The sequence below is a fragment of the Pagrus major genome, chromosome 13 (assembly GCF_040436345.1).
Source record: "Pagrus major chromosome 13, Pma_NU_1.0".
Taxonomy (NCBI): Eukaryota; Metazoa; Chordata; class Actinopteri; order Spariformes; family Sparidae; genus Pagrus; species Pagrus major.
Window position 1 is genome coordinate 7,546,624 of NC_133227.1, and position 12,842 is coordinate 7,559,465.

At 43.3% G+C, this 12,842-nt stretch overlaps 2 protein-coding genes across 2 annotated transcripts; both read right to left on the reverse strand.

Moving 5' to 3' along the window:
- Window positions 1-718: 718 nt before the first annotated feature.
- heatr6 (HEAT repeat containing 6) lies at window positions 719-9,170 on the reverse strand. The gene is made up of 20 exons (XM_073478764.1): window positions 8,874-9,170; window positions 8,097-8,204; window positions 7,815-7,955; window positions 7,609-7,724; window positions 7,363-7,477; window positions 7,166-7,267; window positions 6,885-7,049; window positions 6,265-6,506; window positions 5,995-6,172; window positions 5,702-5,908; window positions 5,462-5,561; window positions 5,002-5,372; window positions 4,797-4,919; window positions 4,356-4,442; window positions 3,987-4,121; window positions 3,784-3,906; window positions 3,571-3,695; window positions 3,203-3,299; window positions 2,772-2,976; window positions 719-2,336 (listed from the first exon to the last, which is right to left on the reverse strand). Exons 1-20 carry the CDS (start codon window positions 9,168-9,170, stop codon window positions 1,774-1,776), a joined length of 3,600 nt encoding a protein of 1,199 aa, XP_073334865.1. The 3' UTR covers window positions 719-1,773.
- A 1,254-nt stretch (window positions 9,171-10,424) lies between these two features.
- dynll2b (dynein, light chain, LC8-type 2b) lies at window positions 10,425-12,842 on the reverse strand. Its single transcript, XM_073479309.1, has 3 exons — window positions 12,736-12,842; window positions 11,904-12,050; window positions 10,425-11,221 (listed from the first exon to the last, which is right to left on the reverse strand). The coding sequence occupies exons 2-3, from the start codon at window positions 12,033-12,035 to the stop codon at window positions 11,084-11,086; spliced, it is 270 nt and encodes an 89-aa protein (XP_073335410.1). The 5' UTR covers window positions 12,036-12,050; window positions 12,736-12,842; the 3' UTR covers window positions 10,425-11,083.

Below are 12,842 nucleotides of genomic sequence, written 5' to 3' on the forward strand. Positions count from 1 at the left end.
CTGAAAATATGTGTTATTAGTCATGTAGATGACATTTTCAGATCTGCTTTATAATGTGTGCCAATTAAGAACTAATCCCTGAACTTGTTTACTTTTTTAAAACCGACAGAGCTGAAACCTGAACATTTTATCATCTGTCTCTTCCCTTCCTTGCTACAGCATTCAAGAATGGAAATTAACAGTGAACATTACGCATAAAAATAATCACACTTGTGTTTAACAGGCATCCACCTCAGTGTTTGGTCCTAAAACCTGTTTTGATGGGCAGGATAAGCCCTCTGTCACCCACTCAGTAATCAAGCCTTCAAATTAATATTTTCAGTCACTGGTGGCTTTTGGAGTGTTTAACTAATGACTCCTTTGCTACTGGCTTGTATGCACAAAAGAAAAGCAGTTATGTTCATAATTATGTTGTGTAGATTCACCTTAAATATCAATGTGATTTACAGACTAACATTTTAATGATTTAACTCCTTATGAAGTAGGTTTCCTTTTTTAAATTTAGAGAGCATTTTTATATCAAAGCAACCGTGACTCTAGTGTACAGTATTTCTGTTCATTTGAGACGTCAGGGTTGTTACTTCCAGACTTCATCAGTGTTTTAATCTAAGGTCAACTTCAGGAAAACAGCATGTTGCAGGACAGAGCAGATAAGAGATTCATCAGACATCACCTGCTACTGTATGTACATTTGTGTACAGTAACTCTGAAACCAGACTGTAGAGAATCGCTGTATTTATTGTTTTGAACATCTAATGTGCTCCACAGATGTCCAGTCTGTCAGTCCAGTTAGTGCCATCATTGCTGTGTTTACAATTGAATACTGATTATACAGTGGCGTTGGAAAGTATTCACTCTTATTGTGTTGTAGATTTAATTTAAAATGAATACAGTTGCCATTTCTGAATACTTTCTGTATGTATCTCAATATGGCAGATGTATTGAAAAGACAAATAAAATAATCAAACTGATGTTCAAACAACCTCCCACATAATTAAAGCAATGAATAAAACATTTTTTGGACAACAAATCCTCTTTAACAGTAACATAATACTGTATGTTCCTGTCAACACATCATGATTCCATTGAAAGTCAACACAACATGATTCCATTGAAAGTCAATGAACAACAAATGATCACCCATAATCTCAGTCTATAATGAACCAATAATTTGTTCTCAAAACATAATTTCACTACTAATTTCATCAAGCGTCCGCTGTTCAAGGGTAAATTAAATAAGTACAATTATACAGGCAAAGATTTGTAAGTCCAAGGTAAACAATGTGAGGTTTGCTGTAGCAAGTGAAATATTTTCATACCAAGTTGGTAAGGTGCATCTCCATTTTTTTTATAATTAGAGAGAGTATCCGACAGAAGCAGAGGAGGAGGTCGTCATCTGAGTGCGACTGGTTCCCCTGTTGTTGATTGGCTGGAGTAGTGTTGTGTGGCTCTGTCTAAGCCCAGTTATTTGTTTCCAAGATATGCACTGAATTTGCCATAAAGTTTAGATTAGATTGGATTAGAATCGCTGACTGCACCTTTGGTCCATAAAAGTGATACAACGATATAAAGGCACAAACTTCACAATGTCCTGAAATGAACATAAAAAAGTCACAGTCTGATGGCTCCTTGTTACATAATCTTTACCCTCAGTGACCACTTAGTTTGTGGTTGGACGTTTCTCCTCTGATCTGTCCAACCTGAGAATTTCAGCCTTCGTGATCTGAGACAGTTTTATGAAACTCAGAGCGGCACCTGGAAATTAAGGACTCTTTATGGCTCTTCACAGGACTTCAGCAAATCCTCCAGAAACTGAACCACCAGCTCGTTACCCCTCTCTTCCTCTGCTTCAGCCTTCAACTCCTTCAGTCTGATCAGAGTCTGCTGCAGACCTCCAACTCTCTGCTGAGGAGTAGAACTGTCCCCCCCTGCTTCTTTATCTCCCTGCTCCCCTTCTCCTCCTCCGTCCTCCGCTCTGACATATTTGATCAAATGCTCTTTGATGCCCCTTCCCTCCTCCCCAGCCAGTGACGCCCCAAGGGCGGGCATGTCCTGCGGCTGGCTGACGCTGAGCAGGTGTAGGAGAGCTTGTGAGAGCGTGTGTCGCAGGCTGGCGCTGTAGCGGTACTCTAAGAAGTCATTTGTGTCTTCGCTGTTCTCCAGTGCTTTAGCCAGCGAATGCCACACGCAGCTGAACCGCTCCGTGTCCCCGTAGCAACCACGGTGGCTGGGGACTGCCAGGGCAGCGGCAGATTTGATCCGCACCTTGAAGTTCTTACAGGAAGTGACAACATGGCAGAGGGAGGAGAATGCGTCACCAGACCACGGGGCTGAATCTGAGAAGGAAAAATATCAAATTAAAATAATAAAAACTGAGGGTGATATAAGCTCATCCCCCTTTTTGGAGAAAGTTGAATAAGAACATACCACTCTCATTCTCACACCAGCAGGAAGCTAGTTTAGCTTAGCATAAAAACTGGAAGCAGGAGAAAATAGCTAGCCTGATTCTGTCCAAAGGAAAACTAAAGGAACCACTAAAGCTACTACTTGTATCCCCAGTTTGGCATTAAGCCAGCCATCTTATGGCTGTAGTTTTATATTTAATTAAGAATTGTGTGATTGGTGTTCATCTTCTTCTCTAACTTTTGACAAGAAAGCAAATAAGCATATTTCCCAAAATATCGAACTACTCCTTAAATCCTGGTTGGAAGAATTGTCACAGAGCCGGGCTAACCAATTCATACCAAGGGCAAACACAGGTGAATGCTTACCGAGTGACAAGGCAGGGTTTCTGAAAGCATTTCCCAATGCGTAACAGGCATTCCACCGGACCTTCATAGTGGCGTCTGATTGGACAGTTTTAACCAGAGCACGGACCGCGTCTTCCAGTGGTCGTTGGAACACAGCCCGGCTCAGCTGACTCTGACGCAGGAAATGAAGCAGATTCCCGAGTGCTCGCACGGCGTTAGACTTCACCTGGAGGGGGTTGAAGAGAGGAAACAAGTTCAGAGAGATGGGAGCCAATCAAAAACAGAAGAGACTCCTTGTTCGCATGTTACACATCCTTATAGATTCAGCTGTTGCCTCGGCCCCAAACAGATTTATTTTTAAATTACTTCATAGCACAACAAAATATTGCAAAAGTTAACAAATCTGAACGTTTGTGCTTTGCTGCTGTGTGTAAAAGTGTGAATGCTCTCACTCTGTCTTTGTCAGCCGATGCTCGGGTGGCTGCCTGCAACATCTTGAGCAGCAGCATGTCCGATAACTCTTCTTGGAAGTCCACACCTACACTCTCCCTGATAAAGAGACAGGAGACAAACAGAAATACAATAAAATCTCAAACACCAGACTATAAACCTTGAATAGTATATTAGACTGGTTTTATTTAAATCAGTTAGCTAAAAAAAAAAATCTTATTCTTAAAAACCCTTTTATTGTCTTTTATTTTGAAAGATAAATAGGCTTTAATGTTTTTAAATTTTGATTTCTTTATTGTACTGTTATAAAGATGCATTCGGTGATTTCTAAAGCATTCACTCAGCACTTTGTGTATCTGTGTTTTCTTACATATTAACAATAAGTGTGTCTGTGAGGTTGCCCAGGGACCAGGCTGCCTTGGCGCGGACGTTTGGAGATCGATCATCGAGGGCAGCAAGAATGGTGTTGGCTGTGTCCGCCACGAACATCACATCCTGAAAAGAGAGAGAGAAAAATATCACAACCTGTAAAACAGGTCCTTGTGGTTCAGAAACATGTAGCTCAGTATTTAATTTGTCCTACCTCTCTCAGACAGGGGAACAGTATGTAGACTCCCAAAGCTCTGACAGCTGCGGTCTTCACCAGATAGTTTTCGCTGTAGGTCAGCCCCAGCAGCACGGTGATGCACATCAGCTGAGTCTTGTCCTTTAAAACAACACTGAATGTCAGATGTGGCGCTTCATGGAGGTTAGTATTAACTTGTGTCCAATTAAAGGGGAACTCACCGGCAGCTGTGCGAAGGCCTGCGGCAGGATGGAGGAGAGCGTGTCACAGGCGCTCGTCTGCAGCGTGGGATGTTGTTCGTTCTGCAGCGCTCGGTTCAGAGGACCACTCAAGACCTCTGACCAAAACAGCACCACCTACACCATGCACCATACATGAAATTAAAACTCATTAATATATCATGTTTAGTTTTTCCTCTCTCATTTGGTTTATATACTGTTCAAAGGCACTGATGAGTGCAGACACTGCACAAGGACCAAAGGGAATCTCGCAAACTGGGAACGGATATAACCAATTTGACCAGGAGAGACATGATTAGTAGAAGAGGTTTCCACTGTCGTTTATACAATATAAAGGCAGTTTGTACTTACTTGGCTCATGGGGACCCTCGAGCTCTCAGGCACGTTGTTCTCTGCTCTGTACTGCTGGATTATTCCCGTCCCCAACTCCTCCAGTAACTAAATAAAAACAGATATCAGACATAGATATCAGTGCACAGATCATGACCTGATTGTTGCCTATGTCTTTTTAAAATATTTACCAGCTGGGACAGCATTGACTGATATTGTTTACAACTTGTGATTCTGTGTGTATGTCATCCTGGCAGAATGTGTTCCTGGAGACAACCATTTTAGTGAAACTACCACAGATTTGGGGTATTCTGCCAGGGTTTTATATCTGTCTGGACAGTTCTTAACATCCCGATAACGTCACAACCATGGAGAATGCAGTCACAAATGTAAAGCCGAGGCTTGAACAACTTGGCAGAGAAGTGACTTACAGATGGAGTCAGAGAGACTTGAAGGTTTTACCTTTGCTCCATGCAGTTGTATGGAGGGGTCAGTCTCCCCAAGGCAACGAGCGCTAACCTGCCCAATCTCACACAGACATGCCTGGGCAAGAGAGAAGTAGCCACGCACCAGGTGGGACATGACCTGAAACACACAGGACCAATTAAAAAAAAACATCTTCAGGAATGTCTCTTGTCTTTTCTCTGTCTCACCAATTATCTCTCACCTGTAAAGCCTCTAGTCGAACAGGGGATGGCTCTAAAGCGAGGCCTCCTCCTGTCCCCACCCCCTCACTGTCTGATTGGTCCTCTCTGGGCTGAGTCACTAGTGACACACACAGCTGCAGCAGCCATGGTGGGGAACTGTCCTCTTCCGCTGGTGTGCGGGGTCCGCGGGGGGAGGCTGTGACTGGCGTGCGAGAGGGCGAGGACACACCATCTCTTTGTCTCCAGCTGAGGGCTGAGTCCTTTGGCGTGAATGAGCCAGCGTTGCTGCTGCCCTCTGGCTGTCGGAGGAGGAGCTGCACCTCAGGGAGAGGAGCCTGAGTCGTCACCAGAGCCCCATAAAGAGTCAGGACTGACACACGAACGTTCACATCTAAAGACAGAGAGCAGTTGTATTGAAAGCAGCATGGTGTATGAAAGTGTGCTCTTTAAACTTTGTGCAGTGCACCGATGAATACAGACCTCTGTGGCGCACATAGGGACGCATCTGCTTCCAGAGCGGGCTGAGCAGACCAGGTCTGAGACGGTGGTAGGGAGCGTTTGCTACCAGGTAGGCCAGACACTAACAGACAAGGAAGGTAGAGATAAGCTGTACTTCAAATGTGCATAGAAATATGTAAAAGCAAACATGGCTGCAGTAGCAATACACACAGAGGTGAAAACTTTCAGAGGGTAAGTGTCATCAAGCCCATGTATTCTTACCTTTATGACCTGTGTGAGTGTCTGAGGGGAGGTCTCCGCCAGCAGAGCCAGACTGAGAGCGCGGTGCAGCTCTCTGACAGCAGTGGCGAGCAAGAAGGAGAAAGGGGTGTAAGATGTACGAGGAGACGCCGTGTCCTCCGCTACAGCCAGGAACTGACGGGAGCCATCCAGCAGGCCCGACAACACCTGAAGCGCACACGCACGCACCTGGAGGGACAGGAAAGAGACGGATGCTGTACTGTAACAGAGGCACAGAAGAACAGAACTGTAACACAAGCAGGGCCATGTTGTACCTTTGGTGAGGGGTCTTTCAGTATGATTGTCAGGAGAGTGAGAGGTGGCGGTCCCCCAATAGGGGGAGAGTCAGGGATGAAGGAGGACCAGTACCCATACAGAGTTCTCTTCTCTACACCTTTCACCACCGCTAGCAGACAGTGCAGCGCTCCCTGACGCACACGACCATGGTAAAGCCTGAGAGAACAAAAGTCAGAGTGAATGTAGCATGCGAGTGCTATTTGAAGACCTCTTAAGCTTCAAGAGGCATCAACCTTGTCTCTCTGTACCTTAATTTGCACTGCACGCTGCCTTCTGGGTCGGAAAACTCAGAGTCAGAACTGGTTCTTTTCCAGGAGGGGTAGAGAGACGGAGCAGAGAGTTTGGACTCTGCCTCAACCTGGCCTCCATCTCTTCCCCCTCCTTTCTGAAGTACAGGCACTGCTTCTCTGTCATCTTCCTCTCCATCATCCCCTCTGCTCTCCTCAGTGCTCGTCTTCTTCCCCTTCCCTCTGGATTTCCTCTTTTTATTCTGAGGAGACATAAAAAACATTTCAACCAAAAATCTGTTTTTCATTGCTGACTTTAAAGCAGACCTTGCTAGAATTTATACCTACAACAGCGTATTAAGGCCAAAGTAGGTAAAAAAAATTTATGAAAATTTAAAAAATACAGTGGCAGGGGAAGGGGGTAATATTCAGAGAATAGACACAAACAAAACAAAAGTTTTTTCTCATACATTTGTGACTTGAATCTCAGAGAATTTCTGTGTTATTTCTTGCAAAGTTCTGACCTTACAATCTTCGGGAATATTAAAGTATTCACGTAACTTTTTGAGTTTTTTTCTCATGAATTTACCACTTCATACACCGCTGCATATACCAATAATAATAATAAAGGTTTTTCTTACCCCGGAGTTTTTGCCTGAAACAGTGGCATCCTTCTGTGTCTCAGAGGGTTTTGATGCTTCAGCTGGTTTTGGTGTGGAGAGACCCTCGTACTGAGGAAGAGGAGCTGGGTAAAGCACAGCTGGCCACTCGACATTCACACCTGGAGCTCCCTGGAACATGAGCCTCTGCAGAAAACATGTACAAATTTAAACTGCCATGTAATGCTTGTGTGAGATAAGTGACAAATGATAAATGATGCTAAATCAATACAAAAATATGCAAATGTTACTTTTTTTTTTACCTTAAGTGAGGCCAGAACAGACCCAAGCTCCTCTGCTCCACCAAATTTCCACTTCCCGCCTGAGAGACAACACTGAAGCCCCTTCAGTGCTGCCTGGACAACCTGCACCAAGGACACAAGAGCAGACAAGGGTCAACTATGATTACATGTATTTTTCCAACTAAATTTCTTATCCACAACACAGCGATTTTACATACCATGCAGTAGAAGAGCTCATCAGTGTTGGGAGGCTTTGGTGACTGCAGTGTTTTCAGAAAGACACTGAAAGATACACTTCTGTACTGATCATCCAAAGGTGGCTGACCAGGCATCCTGGAGAGAAACAACAATTCATTCTGGCTTTGGGATTGGGAGCTGTGAACCCTAACTTAAAGATTTAAAACACTGCTGAGAAATCAGAATAGAAATACAACTACTGCACAGTAAAATGGCTACAAGCCTACCTGAGACAGATGTTGGCCATACAGGTAAGAGCAACACGACGGAGCTCCATATTTGGCTGAGTAGGAGAACTGTACAGCAGTAGGACTCCGTCTTCACCCAGCAAGTGGCTGAGGTGCTATGATTAAGAAAATAACTCAACGTAAACATTCACTAACAGTTATTACATCACACAACAAACTTTCACAAAGTTTGTACAAATACGTACCTGGTGGCACTGAGGTCCATTGCCATACACTATTGTGGAGAGTGCCAGGAGGACATCTGAGTGCGTCCACGTACTGCACACTTTGAGTGCACCGGCAGTATAGTTCACCAACACGTCCAATGTCTGCTCATCCATTATTACCTTTAGAAAGAACAGACGTAAGAAAAACCTGACATTGCCCGCTTGGTTGAAAAAGTACAGCACATTGACATGCACAGTCATGGTCAGCACACAAGTACATGTGTAGTATAAGCGCCACTGTTGCTAAAGGCTAGCTGTTACCTTGAGCTGATTGAGTAGATGATGTACAAGCTGGCACAGTTTGATGACTAAATGTTCTTGACTCAGCGGCACAAGACCGCTGGTGTGTCTCAGCAGACTGCACACATCCTGAAAAGGAAAGTAAGAGGCTCAGCACATCCAAGAATGTCCTTCATTGCAACAAATCAATACCGGATATCATGTTTGTTGATTTAGCGAGGACACAAAGAGGAAAGGCTAGCTTTTCTGAAGTCATTTTAGGTGTGCTTGCTGACAGAACAAACATTTTGTTGTGTTGCTAAATAGTTGGTAAGACAATGCTCTATAACATACTGATGGGGCGCTGGATAGCTTGATTTAAGGTTAACAACTCAACGGTTGCTAGGGTGCTCTGCGTGGTTGCTAGGGTGTTCTGCGTGGTTGCTAGGGTGTTCTGCGTGGTTGCTAGGGCACTGGGTGGCTGCCATGACGTTTAGTGCGGCTGCTCACTGGTTGATAAGGTGTATGAGGAACAACATTTATCTACTAGAGACAAAACAAAACTACCTGATTTAATTAGCTTACATTTACTTTTTGCTTTAAGGCATCAAGAGATACTGGTACTAGTGAGCATTTTATTATCATGTCACCAATTTTCAAGCAATTTTACTCAGGCACATCCTCATACGTAGGTCTAGTTTCTTCATGTCAACTCTGGCAGCAACTTGGACTAAACTTCAGAGGCTTTTCTGAGCTTCCAGCATCGACCGGTACGTTAAACACAGACGTCAAAACAAGACCAACGCGAGTATTTGTTACCTCCGCTCGGATGTTGATGTTGGGCTCAAAGGTTCGGTTGTAGTTTTCGGACAGGAGCTGGTCGAACAGCAGGTTGAGCTCCTCTCTCAGCTGGCCCGAGTCTGCTCTCAGGGCTCTGAGTCTTGCTGCGCAGCGGGAGAACTGTTTCTCGGCGTCGGACGGTGAGCCGAGCCGCCAACCGTCCGTCCCGAGCGGAGCGAACGGGGCGGCCTCCGCGGAAAGAGCCACCGGACGGAAAACAGGGACATCGCTACGGCTCACAAGGGCCGGTGCTGACAACCCGGTCTGAGCCGCCATATTTTTGGACTCGGAAGTATTTCACTTGCTTTGTGGTTTTCGGTCTTTATTTCAAGCTCGACATGCAGATGTTTGGCTCATTACTGCCCCCTACAGTGTGAACGAGATGCCGATATAAGTCTCCCTCAAAAACAGATGACCAGCAAACTACCATACATTGTATCTAATAAGCAATATGATACGATGATAATATGAGGTTGAAACAAAAACCAATTGAAGTGAACTAATTGCCAAAAGCAGACCCATATTGTTGTTTAGACAAATCGCCTCTATCATGGAGAGGTTACACATACCAAGCACTTAAATGAGAAGCTGATCACTAACAACAGACTAGAAAGTGAAAAAAGTTTCACACACTCTGGCTTCATATGCAGTTTTCTTTAATTAGATGACATATCAAGACTGATCAGTCATGATCTTGAAGAAGGCCTGAGGGCCAAAACATCATCCTCAACCTCAACTCAGACTCTGCTTAAGTATCTGACCTTTTTTTACTAGGTACAACAGCACAGAAAACATTAATTCATTGCCACAAGCTGCCATTTTACCTGAATGATCAGATTCAACAAGGAAGTGGGAAGGTACAAAAGTTTTTGTTTTGTTTTTTTTCAAACAAAAAGGAAATAATGGTGTATAATACCATATGTGAGTTGTTGTTACCTGCATGCACTCAACACCTGCTTCTTTTCACAGCTAAACTTTATGATAATTTATCATAATTGTGCTGACTACATTTTTCACTTCATGTTGATCTAGTATAAGAATCTCACAGGACGCTGCTTATCGGTCTCAGCTGGGTTTTTTTTTACCTTGTTACCACAGACCAAAGAGCTGGTGGTGGATTTCCACAGGTGTAGACATTACCCCTGACACTGGTGAACATCTGCTGAGCATTGAGATACTGAAGACACAGGTCTTTTAAAATGAAGAGTGCCCTTTCATTCCAAAAGTTGAGTCTACTCAGCACGTAGAGTGCATAGAGTGGTTTTGCTTTTATTTTGTGGCCACAAGCAGAAACACTATCACCCTTTTAAGTACCTACATCAGCCTGTTTTGATATAGCAGTGTTACCTGCATCTGGAAACTGTTTTCCTGACCCTTCTCTCTTTGTAGCTTTAACAAACACAGTTGTGTATCATAATTCGCAATTTTATGATCAATAGTCAGGAGACAAATACACTCCCTAGCCCAACAAGATGTCACAACATTTGATTATTGAATACAAGTGAAGCAAAGTCACACATACACAGCAGACACATTTTGAACCAGTTTACTGTTTCAAAGTTGTTTTGTGCTGAACATGTTGAAAATATCACAATACCAAACTGCACACTAAATTACAGTCCAGAGATAAACAGTAACATTGTAAATATTCACAAGTGAAGTGAAAACAGGAATGTTTCAAGCATGTACAAAACCTTACATCTCTTAGCAGGTGATATTCTTTATTAAGTGTAAGCAACAGTCTTGGCATATTTATTCAATCTCAGTCAACACTGAAAATTAAAGGCATTTCAACAAAAACTGTCTGTTGCTCATTTTAATTCAATGGAAAATAAGTTATTATACAACATATGAAACAATGTACAAGATCCGCGCATCAACGCACAGCAAAAAAACCAACATCCAGAAATTATGAGGCGTGGCGAGTCTGTCAGATGTGCAAATGTTGACTCAGAGCAGGCATGGGGGATTAGTTTTACATTCTTTATGAACAGCACCTCCAGTCCAGGCATGACTAAAGCGCCATCCACCCATGGTGGTAGTGTTGTAGGTGGTAAACAATAACCGACTGAAGCAAGCAGGAAACCAGGAGGAAAGCATGTCTGCAGAGAGATGGCAGCGAATGTACAGCGTGGCACAAAGAATTAATGGCTGAATTAAAAGTAGTTTTTGGAGGGAATGTTTGGAATTCAGCCTGACTTGAAAAGCAGAATGGCCACTTGGCCCAGGTAGAAGTAGATGAAATGCTTCGTCTCGTGCGTCACATAGCTGCCGAAGTTCCTCCCAACAATGCAGTGCCATGTGGGGTTGTACTTCTTGTCAAACTCCTGCAGGGGACAATAATAATTAACACGCAATAGATATAAAAAGGCCATTAAGGAACAGTTTGCACAAATTTAAATTCAGTTCTGATCTACTCAGCCTCATGCCAATGGAGAGTAGTTATTGTTGTGTGGTCCGCAATACATTTCTGTAGCTTCACTGCAAATCAGTGTTGAAGCATTCTCCTGAACAGCTGAAGTAGATGGGGACTCGTTTTAAAACAAAAAAAAAGAAAAAAAAGAAAATGGCTTCATACAACTCATCCGGCTTAAATCCCGGGAAGTCTCGAGATCCCAAATCGATTTGAATAAAGACTTTACACCCATTTTTAAAGCAGAAATCTTTACTGTAGCTGCTACGATAAAATCGTTAGCACACATTCCATCTGATGAGGATGAACCTGTTTACCACAAAAGGAGGCTGTAAATAGTCTTTTCAAATCAGTTTGGGATCTCATGGTGTTCTGAGACTTGGATTACACCAAACAAGCTGTATGGAGCCACGTCAGTTTTAAAACCAAGTCCCCATCTACTTCAGTTGTTTAGGAGGATGCTGCAACACCGTTTTGCTTTGAAGCTCCAGAACGGTTTTGCGGACTACGAAACTTCACCAGACTTCCTGTCAGCATGAGGGCGAGTAGATAATGACTGAACACATTTCTATGGATTAAATCTTAAGCCAATCTACCTTTTTGACATAAGCAGCAATATCCTTCTCGATGTTGTATTTTTCCATAGCCTGCATGGCACAGTCCACAGCATCCTGCTGCATGTCATCTGACATGTCAGCATTCTTGATCACTGCCTTCTTCTCACTCATGATGGCGATTTATGACTGCAAAAGAGACCAAAAAAAATAAAAAAATAAGTCACAACCATTTGCCTATAGAAACAGTCACCTGCTATAGTTATGAGTCTACCGATTTGCTTTTTGGAATGATGATTTACATGATTTACAAATGAGAGGCTAAATGAGGCTGGCACCTTCTCCAATTTACTGGATGGGAGGCCTCATGAAATAGGAAGTCATCTGGAGAACTGGAGGACAAACCCTCCCTCAGATGCATATTGACTCACTGTTCTATATTTCACTTAGTTCATTTATAGAGACCTCAGTAATGTGGGTTAATGACATGGATACAATGTCTGTGAGCATCAGTTAACAAAAGGGTGCTGGCACGACATACATAACTGAGAAACATTATTGTAAAAGATGCAGCTGCTTTGGTTTACTGCTGCTAGTGAAGGAACTATTTCTGTATACATACATACATATATAGTACCAAACATTATTCCTTCCATTCAGCTCAAGTTGTCAGGTTTTTACACAACCATGGCAAATAAAGTCCATTCATACAGCCTCTCAGGATGGATTTGTCCTGAAGAAGGAGAAGCTCAGGCGAGATTAGCATGCAAGCGCACAGCAGCGTCAGTGTCCCTCTCACCTGCTACAGTACACAGGTTATATTAGCAGTAAACACTGACGACACAACACTATCATAAATGAATTTAACTCTTACCGTCTCTCAGCGCAGTTGGTTTATTGTGTTTAGAAGCGTTTGAAGCTGGCAGCTGTACAATCTTTCGTTCATTTATGGAAGGACAGCGTGCGTCTCTGCCCCGCCCT

Excerpts from the sequence above, each read along its gene's own strand:
- heatr6 (XM_073478764.1), bottom strand. The coding sequence starts at position 9,170 with ATGGCGGCTCAGACCGGGTTGTCAGCACCGGCCCTTGTGAGCCGTAGC. Across the intron at positions 7,956-8,096 it reads ATCTACTCAATCAGCTCAAG|GTAATAATGGATGAGCAGAC; the intron begins GTAACAGCTAGC and ends TTCTTTCTAAAG. Across the intron at positions 5,909-5,994 it reads TGAAAGACCCCTCACCAAAG|GTGCGTGCGTGTGCGCTTCA; the intron begins GTACAACATGGC and ends CTGTCCCTCCAG.
- dynll2b (XM_073479309.1), bottom strand. The coding sequence starts at position 12,035 with ATGAGTGAGAAGAAGGCAGTGATCAAGAATGCTGACATGTCAGATGAC. Across the intron at positions 11,222-11,903 it reads TTGCTGCTTATGTCAAAAAG|GAGTTTGACAAGAAGTACAA; the intron begins GTAGATTGGCTT and ends TGTCCCCTGCAG.